The following is a 17,768-nucleotide window of genomic DNA, read 5'->3' as shown; positions in this document are numbered from 1 at the left end:
ACAAGCCGGGCCGGGCCGCCCGGGGAAGAGATACCTGCCCTCGCGGAGGCCCCGTGACAACGAACAGGCGCCAGCAGCCCAGGGTCGCGGGAAAGAACCGCCACCGACCTGCCTGAACCTTCGGCCACCACTTACTTATTCTTCTCCTTGTCCCGGAGCTTTAACCGCCAACATTCAAACCCGCCCCGCCTGCCAATGGCAGGGCCACGACGTGATACGTCACCACGTACGGGACGAGACATGCTCTGCATGTAACCAGGGGCAGCACCTAGAGATGGCGTCATCGACTCGCGCTTTGTCACATGATCTAGGTCGGTTTCGGTCACATGATCGTGCTGTGGGCGCGGTGCGAGGAAGCCGGACAGTGAGGGGTTATCGGGGTGGGCTCCCTCTGGCGGAGCTACGGGCCTGGGCGCTGTAGGAGGGGGCTTCTCCGCCATCGGTGCGGCGGGACGGGCCACATCAGCTGAGACTGCGGGGCAGCCAGTAGCCTGCTCTCGCCCCGCCGCAGCTGGAAGCGCCGTGGGGGTGGCCTCGGGGTTCAGTGGTCCAGGCGCTCACGGAACGCCGCACTTTCTCCCTGCAGAGCCGCTCCCGCGATGGACAGCAGGATCCCCTATGACGATTACCCTGTCGTCTTCCTGCCGGCCTATGAGAACCCGCCGGCCTGGATCCCTCCCCACGAGGTCAGTGCGTGGCTTCCGGCGCTCTGAAAACTGGGGTGCTGGGCCCTGGGGAAACTCGTTACAGCTGGAATGATGGTTCTTCTGAGAGCTCGGTTCCGGGTGAGCTGCCTTGGCTTAACCTGGGGGAGTCTTCAGAAATCTCTTATAAACCTTTACAGCTGTAGGTGGTGCCAGTGATTCTCTTAAAATGAGCTAAGCATTTACTAACCCTTTGTCAGGTTGGGTAGATTGAGAGGCAAATTGGATGGAAAATAGCTATTATAATTGTCTGTAACCTTTTTTAACATAAGCATCAACTATTTTTGTTAAATATTAATTCATTTTACACCAACAGCTTGCTCTGCCTTACAGATGGCTAAGACTACCAGTGCTCTGCCCCAGGAGCACGTAATTCAAGGTCCTCATCCTACAACAGCAGATGGACTTCTGCATGGAACTCAATTAAAAACAATGGGGGTTCATATTAGTACAGAGATCCACCCATACTCATTGCAGGACAGGGGCCTAAATAAGAGCTAAGCCTGCTATAAATCAGAAAGCTGAACTAGAACTTACAAGCCACAACTTAATGTTGCTAGAAACTTCCATGAAATAAAATACTTAGTGAAAGCCATGTTTTGTTTTAAATCTTGTTTTGCAGTGTTCACAGTATTGAGCCTAGTACAGAACTCGAAGGTGAAATTCACTAAAACCTCAAACTGCTTAATCTGATCTTTCCATCCAAATAACAAGAAGCAAAAAAAGTAAACAAGATCATAAAGTTTATTTTTGCTAGTTATCTCAGGCTTAATTAGTGACAGAAGAAATCTGTTTTAAAAGGATACATTTTAACTCTCCAAATAATCTTTTGAAACTTGCCCCTCTGTGTGTTCCTAGTGTCCTCTTCCCTTCTGTTTTAATACAGTGGTTGCAGTCCCCCTTTATTACCATGGAGTTCCTATTTGCAGCAGCTGCTGGGGCTTTTTGGCATTGATTTGCTCAGATTTCTGACCAGCTCTGGCTATCACAGGAGCATCCCTTGAGTAAAAATGGCAGTCCTCTGCCTTGCTTGGGGCCACCACACCCAGTCTCCTTGACTAATGCAAGGAACCTGTTCCACCCATAGCCATTTCTTTCAAACTTGACCAAAGCATTTCCTGACTGCTGGGCCAATTAAGAACCAAACATTTCTGAGTGCAGGAAGTGATGCTGTGCCAAGGTGTTCTAGAGCAGTGGTCCCCAACCTTTTTCGTCTGGCCAGACGACGGGCCACGGAGGACTGTGGCGGCGGAGGAGCATCCGCCGAAATGCCGCCGACAAGCAGCGTCATCCAGAGGTGTTGCCACCGAAAATCGGCGGCGGCGACGCCTCTGGATGACGCTGCTTGTCGGCAGCATTTCGGCAGATGCTTGTCCGCTGGCCAGTACGCGGGTGCACTTAGATGCTCCAGCACCCTCGGGCACCGCGTTGGGGACCCCTGTTCTAGAGGAAGAAGAAACCACGTGACCTACTGTCCTCCCAGGTCCCCCATCTAGACTGCATTGATCTACAGCAATTGTGCCATATCCCGTGAAGTTTTGTTGTCCCCATTAAAGGAGATGCTGAGGTTACAACTTTATTTGGCCCTGGCCCTCTGAGCTAGACAGCGGGGTCTTTGGGTTTCTTGGGTGGACCAGAAAGCCTAATTTTTGGGGTAGGGATGATGCCTTTTATAAGGAACTGGCTGAGAAGATATGTGGTCTGCTTAGGGCCCAGTCAAAGCCCTGAAGGATCAGGGTCTAACCCAGGGGTGGGCAAACTTTTTGGCCTGAGGGCCACATTGGGGAATAGAAATTGTATGGTGGGCCATGCTCACAAAATTGGGGTGTGGGGGGGGAAGTGAGGGCTCTGATTGGGGGTGTGGGCTCTGGGGTGGGGATGAGGAGTTTAGGGTGCAGAAGGGTGCTCCGGGCTGGGATCGAGGGGTTTGGAGAGCAGGAGGGGATCAGGGGTGCAGGCTCCAAGTGGCGCTTACCTCAAGCGGCTCCTGGAAGCAGTGGCATGTCCCTTCTCCGGCTCCTGCGCAGAGGCGTGGCCAGGCAGCTCTGCACACTGTCCCATCTGCAGGCACTGCTCCTGCATGTAGGAGCCAGAGCAGGACCAAGCCACGGCTTCCGGGAACCACGTGGTGCAGCCCCAACCCTGCGCCCCGTCTGGAGCGCTGGAGTGGGGCTGAGTCACGTGGTGCGGCCCCAACCCTGCGCCCTGACCGGAGTAGGGCCAAGCCACATGGTCTGGTCCCGACCCAGCGTCCCAGCCAGAGGGGGTCGGCTTAAAATGGCCCACAGTTTGCCCACCCCTGGTCTAACCCCCTGATTCAACACATCCTTTAATATTGAATTATAGTGGTTTAACATGTGATGCTGAGTTCTGGCTAGCACTGCCCTCCCCTCACAGCCTGTATCCGACAGCAGAGATCCTTGCTTGTCCTGGATGGAATAAGGCTGTCACACTAGTTGTAGTGTGGTAGCGCACACAAGCTCTATCAGGGTCAGGTCTCCATTGTGTTGGGTGCTGTACAAAAACATAGGACACAACAGACCTTTCCTGGAAAAGTGTGCATAATAACGCAAGTGGGGGTAACAAGCAAGTGGCGGTGTATGTTTTGGGGAGGAAGGGAAGGGTGACGGTAATAGGGATGAGATCACACTGTAATGTAGCCTTGCTGAGTGTCAGCTGGCTTTGATGGATCTCCTATAGCTGTACATAAGCACTTGATATCAATGACTTGAGGAATCCCTGCTGGCCACCAGCCTCACCACTTTTACTTGGCAGCATACCATAGGTATCAAAAGTGCATCTTGAGCAGTGATAGCATGGAATTCCTGTCTGGGGTGTAGAAAACTCCTTTAGGGGATTATGTTCCCTGCTTTCAGGTCTCTTACAGCAGTTGTTGCATTTTGCAGAGAATTGGCCACCCTGACTACAATAATGAGTTGACCCAGTACCTGCCTCGCACTATTGTGCTGAAGAAGCCTCCTGGGGCTCAGGTGAGAACTCTGAGGGCATGGCACTAGCCTTTTCTACAGGCCCAGGTAGGGTTGACTGCTGGTTGAGGCCTGGCATCAATGTGTGCAGTCTGCTGCTTTAGTATGTTCTTGTTCTACTGTGGCAGGTTTGCTTCACTCCAGGGCTCTAAGGCACAATATGCCCCATGGCCTCAGGGGATGGGAGATATGGGTCATACACAAATACTGTCTTCATCTACCGCTTCCTAGAGAAGCTGTTGGCAGTGAAGGATCAGTTCAGGCTCACCTCTCCAGCCCCTTGTCGTACAACAATCTCATTCCACTGAGAGGTGAAAAGTCCTGCTTGGAGACCAGTCCATGTAGAGAGATGTTGGTGGGAGGAGGTAACCCCACACCACACTCTGAGAAGGATATCCTTCTGCACATGCTAAGGGAGACATTTTGGAGGCAGTGACGGCGAGTTGTATGGACCTGTGGTGCCTGTGCTTCAGAAATATTCAGAGCACAGGGGCTCGGCTCCACCAACGTTCAGGGGCTGGTCTCTCCCGCCATCCCTGCATGCCTCCCCCAGAGCATCTCCCAGCCCCTGAGCGATTTTAAAAGGGCCTCAGGGGCCGCCGCCACCACCAGCAGCACAGCGAGGCTAAAGCGGCTTCCTTCCTGCCCTCACTCCATGCAGCACACCACTCCTGGAAGCGGCTGGCACATCACTGCGGCCCGTGGGAGTGCGGGTGTGTCTCTGCGCGCTGCCCCCGCCCCAACTCTGCCATTGGAACTGTGGCCAATGGGACCTGTGGGGGTGGTGCCTGGAGGCAGCAGCATGAGGAGACCCCTGCCCAGGAGCCATATCGCACCCCTCACCCTCTCCCAACCCCCTGCCCCAGCCCAGAGCCTGCATCCAAACTCCCTCCCAGAACCTTAGGCAGTTGCAGGGGCAGGGGGAGACTTGGACCCATTTTGGGCATCACCAAAAATTATACAAACCTGCCGCCCCTGGGAATGGGGCTCCTGTTACCAGGGTGACTCCCTCTCCTACTTTTATCACTTGTTAAAATGTTTCCTAGATAATAAACTGAAATTGCCCCTAGAAATTGGGGGCCAGGGGATGAGAGTTCTGCTGGCCTGTTCTTGGGCGATGGCTGACACTTATCCCCCCAGGCAGTGGATGTCTTGTGGTTGAAGCACAGGGTTGGGACTGAGAAAAGCTTGGGGTTAAATTCCCAACTGGGCCACTGACCTCTACTCCCCAGCTGTAAAATGGGGATGATGCTTCACAGGGGGATGCAAGGGTTGCCATAGAGGTGCCAGTAGAGACCCTGAATGCTTCAGGGTGTTGTCTGAACCCATGGGTAACAGCTGCAAGTTCTGAATGCCTTCCCCTGCTGCCACTGGAGCAGAAGTCCCAGTAGCTGGCAGTTGTTCACATTCCACTCAACTACTAATCCTATTTTCTTCTCACAGCTGGGCTTCAACATTCGAGGAGGAAAGGCCTCCCAGCTGGGGATCTTCATCTCCAAGGTAGATCAGTCCCTTTGCCATTCTCTCTGCCACTTTGTCTAGCTGTCTAGTGCTTTTTGGACAAGCTAAACCAGCAGAGTTTACTTATTTGGGGCTGATTTAGACACTGCCTGGAGCTCTAGCACCCATTGCTGTGAACTACCAACTGCCAAAGGATCAGCAATTGGGGACAACTTGGACCATAGCACATCTGATTCCAACCCCTTATCCCTGTAGCTCTAATGAACCTCAGTTCTGACCCAAACCCCATGCCCTACTGTTTTGAGTGGAGCAAAGGTGGACACCACAAAGGGGAAATATAGAGGCTGAGTGGTACTACAGAGCTCTGGGGGTCTGACTTGACCTGTTTGGGGAGGGAACTGTGGACTAGTGGCTCTGCATAGTCTGATATGTTGGTCAAGTCAGTCAAACCATCTCTTCTCTTCTATTTCCAGGTGATCCCTGACTCAGATGCACACAGAGCAGGGCTACAGGAGGGAGACCAAGTCCTGGCAGTTAATGATGTAGATTTCCAGGACATTGAGCACAGCAAGGTAAGAGCTCCCCCTGCTGCTGCTAGGGGGTCATATACTGCTTGTATCGATTGGAGATACATAGAGAGAAAGGGGTTTAAGGGAAGTGAGGCAGGAGGCATGTGCAGTGAGGAGAGCTGATCCTACCCCCTCACAGCATCACCCCAGCCTGCACTAACTGCAGTGTGGCATTTACTTTACAGCTTTGTCCATTAGCTAGAGCAAGTCTAGGAGGCATGCTCCTAGACCTCTATTCCTAGTTCTATTCCTGACTCAGTGTGCCCGTGGGCAGCTCCTGTCTCCCCACCTATAAAATAGGAGAATGATCCTTGTCTACTGTGAGATTCTTCGGTAAGAGCTCACTCTTGATTTAAAGAAGTGAGCAACCCTAAAAGGGAAAAAGCACAGAATTGGTCATCACAAGCCTGCTATAGGATGGGTAGGGGAGAAGCCCACCATCCCTTCCTTAATCGGTTATGGTTCAGGCCTGACCCACAGAAGTTGATTGGATGCTAAAGCATTGCACTTAGAGCAGCAGCAGTAATCAGTGCAAGTTGTGTACTGGGGGTTGGAACCTCCAGCTGGGTTTGAGGGGTGGCATTGGGGCAGGTTCCTTAGAACTAATTTCTGCCAGCCCAGTCTGTTAACTTAGTGACTCCCTTGCTGCTGCTTCCAGGCTGTCGAGATCCTCAAGACTGCCCGTGAGATCATCATGCGAGTGCGTTACTTCCCCTACAGTAAGTGCATGTTAGTTCCCTCTCCCATGACTCAGCTGCTTCTGACATCCTGATTGTGAAGCCTGATGCCTTGCATCCTAGCAAGAGACTGTGCTGACTCCAGCTAAACAAATACTAAAAATCTAGAGTCAAACATAGGATTAGAGTAGCAGGCTGCTGATCAGAAACAATTGCTGCTTTGATCTCTCAAGATTTTACACTAGTCAAATACAACAGTAAATGAGTGACAAAGTACCTGCATATAAACTGGTCACGTCCTAGCAAGACAAGGTTTAAACAAACAACTGACCAGCTTAAACAGGTTCTTGGAACAGCTAGTTCTAGAGCACACAAGCAGCAATTAGTCTTAACTCAGGAATTGAATAACTAACAGCGGATGCAACTGTTAAACTTTCTCAGGGGAGGAAAGATACCACATAGTGGTGGCTCTTTAGAATGGAGCTTTTTTAAAAAAGGAGACTAATCAACATGAGCAAATTTTAAAGCCTTAGGACTCCGCATGCTAAGCAACCAAGGTACAAAGATGCAAGAAAAACACAGGTGGTCAAATGACATGTTCGAGGTTATTGGAGCCAAACAAGTATCCTTCAGAAAATGGAAATCCAACCCTACTGAGGCCATCAGAGAGAAGCAAACTATGGCAGTCGAATTGGATGGAAGTTAAACAGAGCAAATAGCCAGGGCCACAACCAGAAAGATATCCTTTAACTCTGAGATGTAGGATGCCTGAGTGTTAAACCCCACAAGTCTATCAGGAAATCAAAAGGGGCAGCTAAAGAGGATGAGGATACTGCAGTGAAGCTAAGTGATTTCTTTACATCAGTCTTCATGACGGAAGGTGGTGAGAGATAGTGCCTCACCTTAGTTAAAATCAGGTGTCTGGACTGGAGTGTCAAAGGAAGCACTAGAACAAGCTGACAAATCAAAGGGCACCAAATCCCTAGATTTTGCTCTACTTTCAAGAGTGCTGAAGGAATTTAGGAATGAAGTGGCTAAGCTGCCAACAAACATGCCATTAAAATCAGTTGCTAGAGAGCAGTCCTGTGAGTCTTGTATTCAGGCTGATCCTGGACCTTAGACTTGTCACCCTTACAGTAGTAGCAATTTCCTCACTACTACTGACAGGACATTGTTCCATATAGAGCAATGCCTGCATTCAAATAGCAGCACCTGAGCCCATTCTCTGTGTCCCCTGCTGTATCGGCCACACTAATGCCTGCTTTTCCATTCCAGATTACCAGAGGCAGAAGGAGAGAACTGTTCACTGTCCCTGATGAGGTCCTCCCTAGTAATGGCTGCTCTGCCCTGCAATTCATTGGGTCACAGCAGGAAGACTGCTCTCCGCAGCATTGGGGAGATTTGACACTAACCTAGATTTTCCTTCAAGTTTCAGCTTCGGGCAGAGGTGTGACTATCCTGCTGGCTCTGTGGGTCTCAGCTCCCACAAGATCCCAGCTCTGCTCTCTGTACTGATGGACCCAACCTATTCCTGCTGTTTACACCATGGAGTCAAGGATGTGGCAGGACAGGGAGCTGGGCTCTAATCTACAGTTTCTGGCTTAGGCACTGCACTGCAGAGGTTGATGGAGAAGTGGGGTATGGAGGACGGCTTCTGTAGCCAGACCTGTATCCATGGAGTGAGTGTCTTTTCCAGTAGGTGATTGCTTCTTTTAAAGGAGATCCTTATGAGGTGTGAGGCCAAAGAGGGTGGGTCTGTATACATGCACCATGTCTGAATTAGAGCACAAGATGATGAGGCTGTGGTGCTGATTCTAAGCCAAGCACAGAGCAGGCTTTTTCTTTCCAACATGGTCTCAAATGTCTTTTGCCCTATCCATCATGCACTGCAAAATTGTACAACACTAATGAAGCAGCTACTACTTGCTGTGTTGGAGGGAGAAAGTAGCTGGCAGAACCTGGCATTAGGCACAGCCAAGCTGCTGTCTGCCATTGCCTAGGTAGGTGCCTCTGCACAATTCACCATCCACTGGAGTTTCCTTTAAAAGTAGGCCCTGTACCTTGTTCACTGCACAGAAGCACTTGGGCTCTGGGGAGGTAAGAGGAATAAGTGCTCTGTGGTAAGAGAACGGGGGGAGGGGGGCAGCACAGCAGTTACTGCATAGGAGATTGACTCTGCCTTGTTCTTGTCCAGTGGCCACTTGCTGTAGCCTGACACTGCCATCTTCGCAAATTCTAGAAGGTGAACAAACTGTTCAGCCCCTTTTATGGACAGGGCTAGAAATCCTCCCCCACCCCCAGCTGCTCCTTTCTAGGGCAATGGGTTGGTTGGGATCCACGGAAGAGAGAGGAGGTAACTTCAGTGAACTTTAGTATTGTGTGTCTGTCCAGCTATCTTCCTGGATTTTAAGATTAGGGAATATATTTATATCCCATCATGATTTAACACCCCCAACGGTGGAGTAATTCTTGGGACTGGTTTCCAAATCATGCTTGCTGTAGTCTAGCACCAAACACACACACACCTGTTCTGCTAGGCTCCTTAGGTGGCACTGCTGCTTTCATTGTTAAGCATTTCCTGCTGATGATGTGGTGGACATTATCTACTGAGGACACATCCATCATTCTGCACTATCACACCATTTGTCCCTTTACTATTCTCTCCCATTAAGATTCCCAGCCAGCTGTAAAGGGGGAGGTACCTGCACTCATCCATCCCTCATGTTCCATCCATGTAAGCAAGTCACACAACCTGCTACTGCATTAACTGGATGTTGGCTGTTTATGAAGCAAAAGAGAACCCACCATGCCCTATGTGGGGAAGCTTATTGCAGTTCCTCTTAGCAGCTGACTTCTTGGTAGGAAGCACAGCAGTGGGGTGGTGTCATTATCCTCAAAGCTTCTTTGCTCTTGCCAAACAGGATCTGGGGCTAGGTCTGCCTTCCTGGGCTGGGATTTGTTCTAGTGCTTTGTAGGCACCTAAAAGTCTTAATAAAAATAAAGTTACTTTTGAAGTCTGGCTCCTGTACTATGTTTTAATTCCCTCCCAGGAAATGAATGTGGTCTGATGAATTGTACCCACCCATCCCACACATGGAGGAAGTACAGTGAGCACAGCTCAATTGACATCCGCATTGGAGGCTAAAGTTATGCGCAAGACTCTGTCCTTAACTTCTGCAACTGCAGGCACTGGAAGGGACCCTTGGCACATATAGGGACACTTTCTAACATTTGCCCACCATTGTGATTACTGGTTCAGTTCCAGAGGTGGGAACCCCAGTGCAAGCCAAGCTAAACACTGAGTCAGTTTGACTTTCTCTGACAAGGAGTTGGATGTGCCACTTAGCCCCCCTGTGGCAGCTGGTGTTGTCTCACTTCTGCTGGAAGTTCTAGTAAACACTCCTGTTAGCAACACTGGGACTGTCTCTTCAAAAGGGTCAAACTGCAGGAAAAAAAGCAGCTCTAGGCCCAGCTTTTGCACCTACAGGCCCGGGTTAGCCAGTCTTCTCCCCACCCCCAGTGCTTTGGACTCAACCCAGGGAATAAGGAGGTGAAAACTGAGGACAGAACTAACACAATGACTTGTTCTCAGTAACAATCTTCTATCAAAACCTAACATGAGCTGGCAGCCTCACTGCTACAGGCCAGCTGCTGCCAATAGGAATAATGCCCAGGGTACAAGGAACCCAAGGCATTTCCACAGCAGAGATGGGTGAAAGTATTGCACAGGGCCCAGGCCCTTTCCTCATACTGAGCTGCCTTTATAGCACACCCATGGACACAGTTCCACTGGCCTGGAGAAGGAACACAGTGTTATCATTACAAGCCAATCTCACACCCCACAAATCCAACAACTGTTAAGATTAGTTTCTCTCTAGCTTCATCAGTGTCACCTGCTTGAGACAGCAAACATCCAGGGGGAAGTTCAATGAGCAGTTCCACACCCAGCCTCTCAGAGCCAACACCTACCATGTATTGCTGAATGGAGAGTGCAGTGAGCAAATAGGCCTGGCAGGGTTGAGCAGTGCTCTCAGCACAGACAAGTGTATTTGCATAGGGTCTTAACAGGAGACTCCAATCAGTATCACTGAGGGGCCTATGGCCAGAGGCCCATGGGCTGTCCCTAACTTACCTGCACACAGATGACTACAAACACAAACCCACAGAGACAAACCCTAAAAATTCTCACTGAACATTCAAGCTGCTCATCCTATTTGTTAAGAGCAGGACCCTCAAGTGCAGCACTAGCTCCATCCATTTTACACCTCTCAGCTCCAGGACTCAGCCAACCTTACCATACTCTAGCTGTCCCTAAACCTCTGACTGCTAGAAGGTGGGACTAGACAACAGGGGATGGATCACTCAATAAACTGCCTTGTTCTGTTCACTCCCTCTGAAGCATCTGGAACCTGCCACTATCAAAAGACAGGATACTGGGCTAGATGGATTCTGGTCTGACCAGTATGGCCATTCTTATGTTCTTACTAGAACTGTCAATTAATCTCAGTTAATGCATGCAATTAACTCAAAAATTAACACTTTTTTAATGAGCGTTAATCACACATCTCTGCAGATAGGACTCAGTGGTAGCCAGGTAAGGAGGCACCAGCTGGGCAAAGGGGGCCACTGCCCAAGGCACCATGCTCAGGGGGTGCTGCTGCATGCCTCTGGGGCAGGGTGCCCCATCTGCCACCCTCCTCCACTGTGGATCCCACCTCTCTGCCCCTGGCCAAGCTGCTCCTGACTGGGGGTGTGGAGGCTGATGCTGGGGTATTCCCCTCCCCTTGCCCATGTAGCCGGTCACCACTGAGCTGAGGCCAGGGAACGGGGGAACCTGTCTGCTGCTGCTGGCAGCTCAGAAGTGAGTGCTGCCGACAACAGCTGCTGCTGGCTGAAAAGTGCTATGCTGGAAAAGAAAGTGCTCTTCCAATACCCACCAAACCAAAACTATTGGCAAAAATATTTAAATAAAAAGGTATTCTATTATTGTTTAACAATGCTATTAAAACTGCAATTAATCAAGACTATTTTTTTTAATCTCATGATTAATTGTGATTAATTTTTTTTACTCATTTGGCAGCCCAGTTCTTACCACTTCAAGTCCATTTCCTGTCACCTTGACAACAAAGCCAATCTGCTCCCCTGAGACTTATTTGCATCAGTCCTTTTCCAGCTTCACTGCTGCAGCTACCTATTACATCACCCCATTCAATACAAGCCTGCTTTGCTAGGGTCAAGTTCAGCCCTGGGGCAACAGGTTGACATCCAGAGTTACAGCAGCAATAAACTTGGGTCAGTCTTCAAGGCCTTTCTGGGGCACACTTCTCCCTCCTGCACTGGAGTTGAATTCCTCAGCTCTGACGGAGCATCACATGAACAGGGAAACATGTTTATCCTCTCTCCCCAGAAGTGCCCCAGGAGGTAGGGATGTCCATCCATCCCAAACTCACTCCTGTTGCCCGTTTCTGTAGGAGGGTACTTGGTCTAATGCTATCCAGTTCTTAATGGCTCTCAGAATACACAGGCAAAACCTCTCAGACTGGGGCAGCATTAGCACTTCTGGGAAGCAACAGCACAGTTGGCCAGATGCATTATGGATATCTTTACCTTCATATGAAGCAACAGATCTTGGTCACAGTACAGAAAGGACAGGAGAACTTGTGGCACCTTAGAGACTAACAAATTTATTTGAGCATAAGCTTTCGTGGGCTACAGCCCACTTCTTCAGATGCATAGAATGGAACATATAGTAAGCTAGCTATTACACATATACACACACACACACACACCATGAAAAGGTGGAAGTAGCCATACCAACTCTAAGAGGCTAGTTAATTAAGATGACCTATTAATTAATTAGCCTCTTAGAGTTGGTATGGCTACTTCCACCTTTTCATGGGTGTGTGTGTGTGTGTGTGTGTGTGTGTGTGTGTGTGTGTGTGTATATACACGTGTATATATATATGTATATAGCTAGCTTACTATATGTTTCATTCTATGCATCTGAAGAAGTGGGCTGTAGCCCACGAAAGCTTATGCTCAAATAAATTTGTTAGTCTCTAAGGTGCCACAAGTACTCCTGTTCTTTTTGCAGATACGGACTAACACGGCTGCTACTCTGAAACCTATCAGTACAGAAAGGATCATCGAGCAGAAGGAGAAGAAATTCATACCATCCTATCAGAGGTCACTGATAATTTCCCAAGATTTACCCTGCTCACTGCGATAGCTGTCTCCGCACAATGGGCCCCAGGTGCTCCAAGCTCCCCACACAGCCACTGTCCTCTGTTCCCATCCTGATGGGAACGGACACCCCTCTATGCTTGAGACCTAAACATGGTCTCTTGGCTCATGACAGGAAGAACTACAAACCCTGGGCATAAAATACATTTCCCCCCTTTAATGTAAAACAGTCAGGAAGAGTCCAAACAGAGTCTAGTGCAGTGTTGCTCCTGGAAGAGAACCAAGCAGCATCAGTTCTCAGAGCCACTGTGGTCTCCCCTCTCGTCCTTCACCTCCGACAGGCTGCTCTCATCAATGTTCTCCAGAGAGGCAGCATGCTGGAGTGCCAGGTCTGACAGCATCATGGTGGGGAGCTCGTTCTGCTCAGGATACAGCCAGGGCTTCACACTGACATTGTGCTGCTGTTTCCAGGAGGGGTATTTCAAGCAGGCCTTATGCATCTTCTTCAGCATCTGAAGAAAGCAAAAAAGGGGACCAAGAAAATGGAAGCAGCCTAGAATCTGACCACTACCAGACCCCCTGCATTTTCGTATGTACTTAATGCTTGGGAAAGGGTGGGTGCTGTGCAGTTACCTGAGTCAGGTAAAGGGGGGAGACCTGAGTGCATGGATAGACAGACTAATACTGTACAGTTCCATACAGGAGCATTTTCCATTTGTTTGGATAAGCAATCAGTATCTTCAATAGATCTAAGGATCTCATTGTGCGTCAGCTGCTTCTCTTCTAGGAGGCAGACAATTATTAGCCCCATTTTACAGATGGAGAAATGGAGGCTGAGCCAAAAAGTCAATGTGACACCTTGGTCAAGTCCAGTGACAGAGCTGGGGACAGAACCCAGGGTGCTGACCCATGCTGCAATCTTGTGTCTCAACTACACCTCATGCCAAATAGGTTCCCCACAGTTATGCCCTGCAATCTTGACCTGTGCCTTCCCCACTACTCCAAGAGCTCAGAGGATGCTGAACCTCAGAATGCAGAATCCGGTGGTCACAAGCTGGGGACCCCAAGACAAAGCATTGTGCACAGGTTTTTCACCTCTCTGATGTATCAGAGGTCGGTCATTGTCAGAAGTTGGACTAACCGGGCCAGCACATTTTAGTACCAAATCCAAGGATACCTAGGATGCCCCATTCTCTCTACTGCTCAGGCCTGTACCAGGAAGTTGGAGGGGCTGGAAAGTCTAAGGACAAGTTAGATCTCCACTAACTGCCAGCCCTTTCCTCTAACCATGAACAATGGTTGATCCTTATTACCCACTACTCAGGAGCTCCTTCACTCACCCTTGGTGCCAGGTACTGGGAAGCTTTATTCACAACCCACTTTGGCAGTTTCCCTAATGCACAAGAAAGAAAGGTGGAGAAAGAGAATAATTAGTGAGCCATGGCAGAAAAATGCTGCATTTATGCCAGGGTGCAACTGCATGGAATGCTCCAGCCCCTCACCAAGGTACAATTGCGAAGCTGCAAGATCATTTCCATGGCACGTTGCAAAGTGATCCTAGATGAATGCCTAGGAGGGAAATGTGTGGAAAGAAAGCAATACAATTTATGCCCTGTATAAGGGAGTAGAATTTCTGTTCACCTAGACCTGAAGTTGCCTCATCCCCTTGCACACCCACAAGGGATACAGAGCCAGACTTACCTTTGGGGTCCACCTGAGCCAGGTAAGTCAAGGTGCAGCTGTTTGGTCCAGTCGACTGCACTAAGTATCCCGCCAAGATAGAAACAGCCCTTACCAGGTCCTTTCGGGGAGGATATTGCTGTATGGTGAAATCAGACACTCAAACTCTGTCACCTTCCCTGGACTCTCTCTCAGACCTGGTGTTATACACACAGGGCAATGGGACTAATCTAGAGGCTCAGACACGGTGCCTGGTCTGTAAAGCATTAGCTGTGCAATACATATCCCACAATAATAAAAGGTCCCTGCACATCCAAAGGGACACAGGGACTACATACACTCTAAGGCATAGTAAGGAGTGGTAGATAAACAAGTGTAGCTCAGGTTAATAAGAGCCAGAGTCACATTCTGCTCAGAGCATCCTTAACGGGTGGGAGGGATAGCTCAGTGGTTTGAGCATTGGCCTGCTAAACCCAGGGTTGTGAGTTCAATCCTTGAGGGGGCCACTTAGGGATCTGGGGCAAAATCAGTACTTGGTCCTGCTAGTGAAGGCAGGGGGCTGGACTTGATGACCTTTCAAGGTCCCTTCCAGTTCTAGGAGATAGGAGATCTCCATTACTTTAACTTGTAACCCGGACAAACTCCACCCAGCTCATGACTGTAGCTGTGGGGTGGAGTCATTCATCAAGGAGGCATCTGAGCAAGCACTATTGAGATTCCCGTGGGAGCATGGGGCTATGTAATTAAACTCTTCCCACCCCCTGACTCACCGGGTGTTTGACAGAGAAGTTGATGATCATGTAAGATTTATCCACAACCTGCCAGGATCGCAGTGTCACCACATCTCTGTTCTTTAAGGGCTTTGGACATTTCCCTAGCCAAGAAGGAAGCAAAGTCACTTCAACTCACCAGTGATAAGAGTTGCAGGAAGTGCAGTCACACTAGGGGGTTTCTACCTTGCCTGCACTTGCCCCTCAGGTGAGGTTAGCAATCTCTCTGTATCCTGCCACCAAAGCCTCCCCTCATCTCTTAAGAGCCCAGCTGATCCTTCTGTTAGCAGCCTCAACAGAGATGCCAAGGATGAAATGAACCCGGGGGACTGAACTCCCCTCTCCTGTTAGAAAGTCCAGTGGGCTGAGGCATGTTGGTGTGTGGGAAGCTTGCCCTACTGCTGACCAGATGGTATCTATTCAGGGCATACAGAATGGGTTCAGTCTTTGCTCCTTCCTACTCAAGGAAACTGGATGGACCCTGCACTTGTTTAACTCAGGATTTCAATTCTCTGGGGTTGATCACACCTCCTGCCACACTCAGCCAATCAGAGCAGCCCCCAAGCCATCACTCACAGGAGTAGTAGCCCACATCAGCATTGGTGGCAAGCCGGGCAATGTCATGTGTGTCAATGACGTTCATGTCCCACTTCCTGCGATACTCAATGTCATGCAGCACATCATACACCGTCTCCGCTGGCACATCTTGGATGTCAATGCAGCACTGCAGGCAGGAGCAGGACCACAGTCAGGACACTGGCTGGCTGGACCCACCCCCATACTACCGATTGGAGTAGCTGACTTGATCCATGTATAGGGAAGAGCTCCTCATTCTCAGCTGGGCTCCCATTTGTGGGGAAGTGTGTCAGACAGGGTAACACTACCCCTTTACAAATCACTGGAACCCTCCACCCAAAACATCTTGCAAATATCAACCCACTGTGAGGGGAAATGATGAACAGCGAGGGAAGCAACTCACCTAAGATCAAAAACGGGGATAAGGACAGAGAATCCATTCCAAAGTAACAATACTTATTGCCCTTGAAACATTCAGCAGAGACAAACGCAAACAGATCAGTGTTAAAACCCCTATCCCATAACTAGACAAATCCCAGTCCACACAACAACCAGAATCATGAACAAGAAGCACATGGCACAGGCTTCCATAACTAAGGTACCACCACACATGTTGGTGCAGAAGAATGGAGAAGGGAAAAAGGTGAGCAGAGCAAGTCAGAGCTGGACACTACGTTCCAATCTCCAGATAGAAGCAACCAGGCAGACAGTGGAGGTGTCCAATCTTACACAGATGACTCCAGCATGGAGATGCACAGTAGGCCCCCTCAACGGCTTGTGGTTGACCAGAATTCAGGGGCAAATAGCAGGTCTGGGAGATCCCAGAAAGAATAGCTTTCCTGTTACTGGTTCAGAGAAGCTGCACCTCTAGTTCCAATCCCATCACCCTGTACCAGACTTCAGCCACTTACAGTGGTGTTTGTCAATATGAGTCAATGATTTACAGAGAAAGCATAACTCAGACTGCAGTCTCAAGGCTGGTGCAACTCCACAACCACTCACTATGTTGTTCTATACCACATGGGCAAAGAAGACTCCTGTGGGGAAGGCTATCACCAGGGCAGACAACTGGATAGGAAGAATAATTAATGCATCTCACTGGCCACTTTCTTGTGAAGTTCACATCAGATTCCTGGCAGCCAGATACTGGAGTGACAAGTGCCTCTGGGTCACAGATGTGTCACATGGCAAAGACAAGGGCTGTGTGAATTGCATACCAGGGAAAAGGGACACCAAAGCCCATACAAGATGGTGACAATTAGCACAGATGGGCTCCACTACATATTTTAGAGTTAATCAGTTACTCTAATCATGGCACAGGCACTGGCAAGCACCTTCTGGGGCAGGAGCCCAACAACTCCTCTGGTACCCAGTTTCTGTCTCCACGTGACACGATCCCCGACCCCCCCCCCGCTTAGGGTCCAGGCCCAGACTACATTGGACCTCAGTTTGTGACAGGGAGCCAGGACTACAAATAGTCAAACTCAGGGTGAGCGGAGCCTGCGGTGCCAGATCTGGGCGTGAGGCCATCCAACAACTCCCACAGCGAGCCCCGCTCCCAGGGGAGATCCAGCAGCGTAAAGCAGCCGCCAGGCGCCCGCAAGTGCCCTCTCCGTGCCCTGCCCCCCGGCTCACCTTGACCGTGTGCACGGCGGGGCCGGCGGGCGGGGGCGGCTGCACCCACACCCCGACGCCCTCCCGGCTGTATCTGCTCTGCCAGCCGCGCTCCGCCTCGCACTGAGCCCGGAAGGCCCGGAAGGCGTCGGCGTCGGGCACCTGCACAGGCTCCATAGGCGTTGGGGAGCCGGCGAGGTCAGCAGCGGAAGGCGCCGGACGGGTGAACACAGGTGCCGGCGAAGGCCCCACCCGCTCACCACCCCATACGCAGTTGGCGTAGTAGCTCCCGCCCCTATCAGGTTCGCCCAGCTTGTCCCCGCTCCTCATTGGCTTCACCTCGTCGAACCAGCCGCCAATCAGCCAACGATTCCGGCCAGGTGCGCCCCGCCTGCCCCGCCCTACCGGCTGATTGGCCGCGATGTCGGCGGCTTCTTTTCCTGGTTGGACTCTCCCCGCACGGAACACACCTGCCGCCTCGTGACGGGTGAAAGTTTAAAAATCAATGGCGGGTTCGGAATTAGATACAGTATGAAACAGGCCGCGC

General features: G+C 50.3%; 2 protein-coding genes across 3 annotated transcripts; one reads left to right on the top strand and one right to left on the bottom strand.

The window, feature by feature from the left end:
- Positions 1–279: 279 nt before the first annotated feature.
- PDZD11 (PDZ domain containing 11) lies at positions 280–7,799 on the top strand. 2 transcript variants are annotated; one of them, XM_065410691.1, is made up of 7 exons: positions 280–311; positions 587–686; positions 3,611–3,694; positions 5,135–5,191; positions 5,626–5,724; positions 6,380–6,440; positions 7,674–7,799. In XM_065410691.1, the coding sequence occupies exons 2-7, from the start codon at positions 600–602 to the stop codon at positions 7,712–7,714; spliced, it is 429 nt and encodes a 142-aa protein (XP_065266763.1). In that variant the 5' UTR covers positions 280–311; positions 587–599; the 3' UTR covers positions 7,715–7,799. The 2 variants fall into 2 exon arrangements, with proteins under 2 accessions (XP_065266763.1, XP_065266762.1); XM_065410690.1 differs by lacking the exon at positions 280–311 and adding an exon at positions 339–380.
- Positions 7,800–12,816: 5,017 nt separating this feature from the next.
- On the bottom strand, positions 12,817–17,551 carry LOC135883772 (START domain-containing protein 10-like). The gene is made up of 6 exons (XM_065411017.1): positions 17,243–17,551; positions 15,608–15,755; positions 15,032–15,135; positions 14,283–14,400; positions 13,922–13,974; positions 12,817–13,093 (listed from the first exon to the last, which is right to left on the bottom strand). The coding sequence occupies exons 1-6, from the start codon at positions 17,549–17,551 to the stop codon at positions 12,872–12,874; spliced, it is 954 nt and encodes a 317-aa protein (XP_065267089.1). The 3' UTR covers positions 12,817–12,871.
- Positions 17,552–17,768: the final 217 nt, after the last annotated feature.

The sequence above is a fragment of the Emys orbicularis genome, chromosome 9 (genome assembly GCF_028017835.1).
Source record: "Emys orbicularis isolate rEmyOrb1 chromosome 9, rEmyOrb1.hap1, whole genome shotgun sequence".
Taxonomy (NCBI): Eukaryota; Metazoa; Chordata; order Testudines; family Emydidae; genus Emys; species Emys orbicularis.
The sequence above is the reverse complement of the archived record's forward strand: the minus strand, read 5'-3'. Positions and strand labels throughout refer to the sequence as shown.

What these genes read in the sequence shown, in the direction of transcription:
- PDZD11 (XM_065410691.1), top strand. Translation starts at nt 600, where the DNA reads ATGGACAGCAGGATCCCCTATGACGATTACCCTGTCGTCTTCCTGCCG. An exon ending in TGGGGATCTTCATCTCCAAG is followed by an intron (nt 5,192 to 5,625) that starts GTAGATCAGTCC and finishes TTCTATTTCCAG; the next exon opens with GTGATCCCTGACTCAGATGC. An exon ending in AGTGCGTTACTTCCCCTACA is followed by an intron (nt 6,441 to 7,673) that starts GTAAGTGCATGT and finishes TTTCCATTCCAG; the next exon opens with ATTACCAGAGGCAGAAGGAG.
- LOC135883772 (XM_065411017.1), bottom strand. Translation starts at nt 17,551, where the DNA reads ATGAGGAGCGGGGACAAGCTGGGCGAACCTGATAGGGGCGGGAGCTAC. An exon ending in TGATGTGGGCTACTACTCCT is followed by an intron (nt 15,136 to 15,607) that starts GTGAGTGATGGC and finishes CTTCTTGGCTAG; the next exon opens with GGAAATGTCCAAAGCCCTTA. An exon ending in ACTTCTCTGTCAAACACCCG is followed by an intron (nt 14,401 to 15,031) that starts GTGAGTCAGGGG and finishes TTCACCATACAG; the next exon opens with CAATATCCTCCCCGAAAGGA.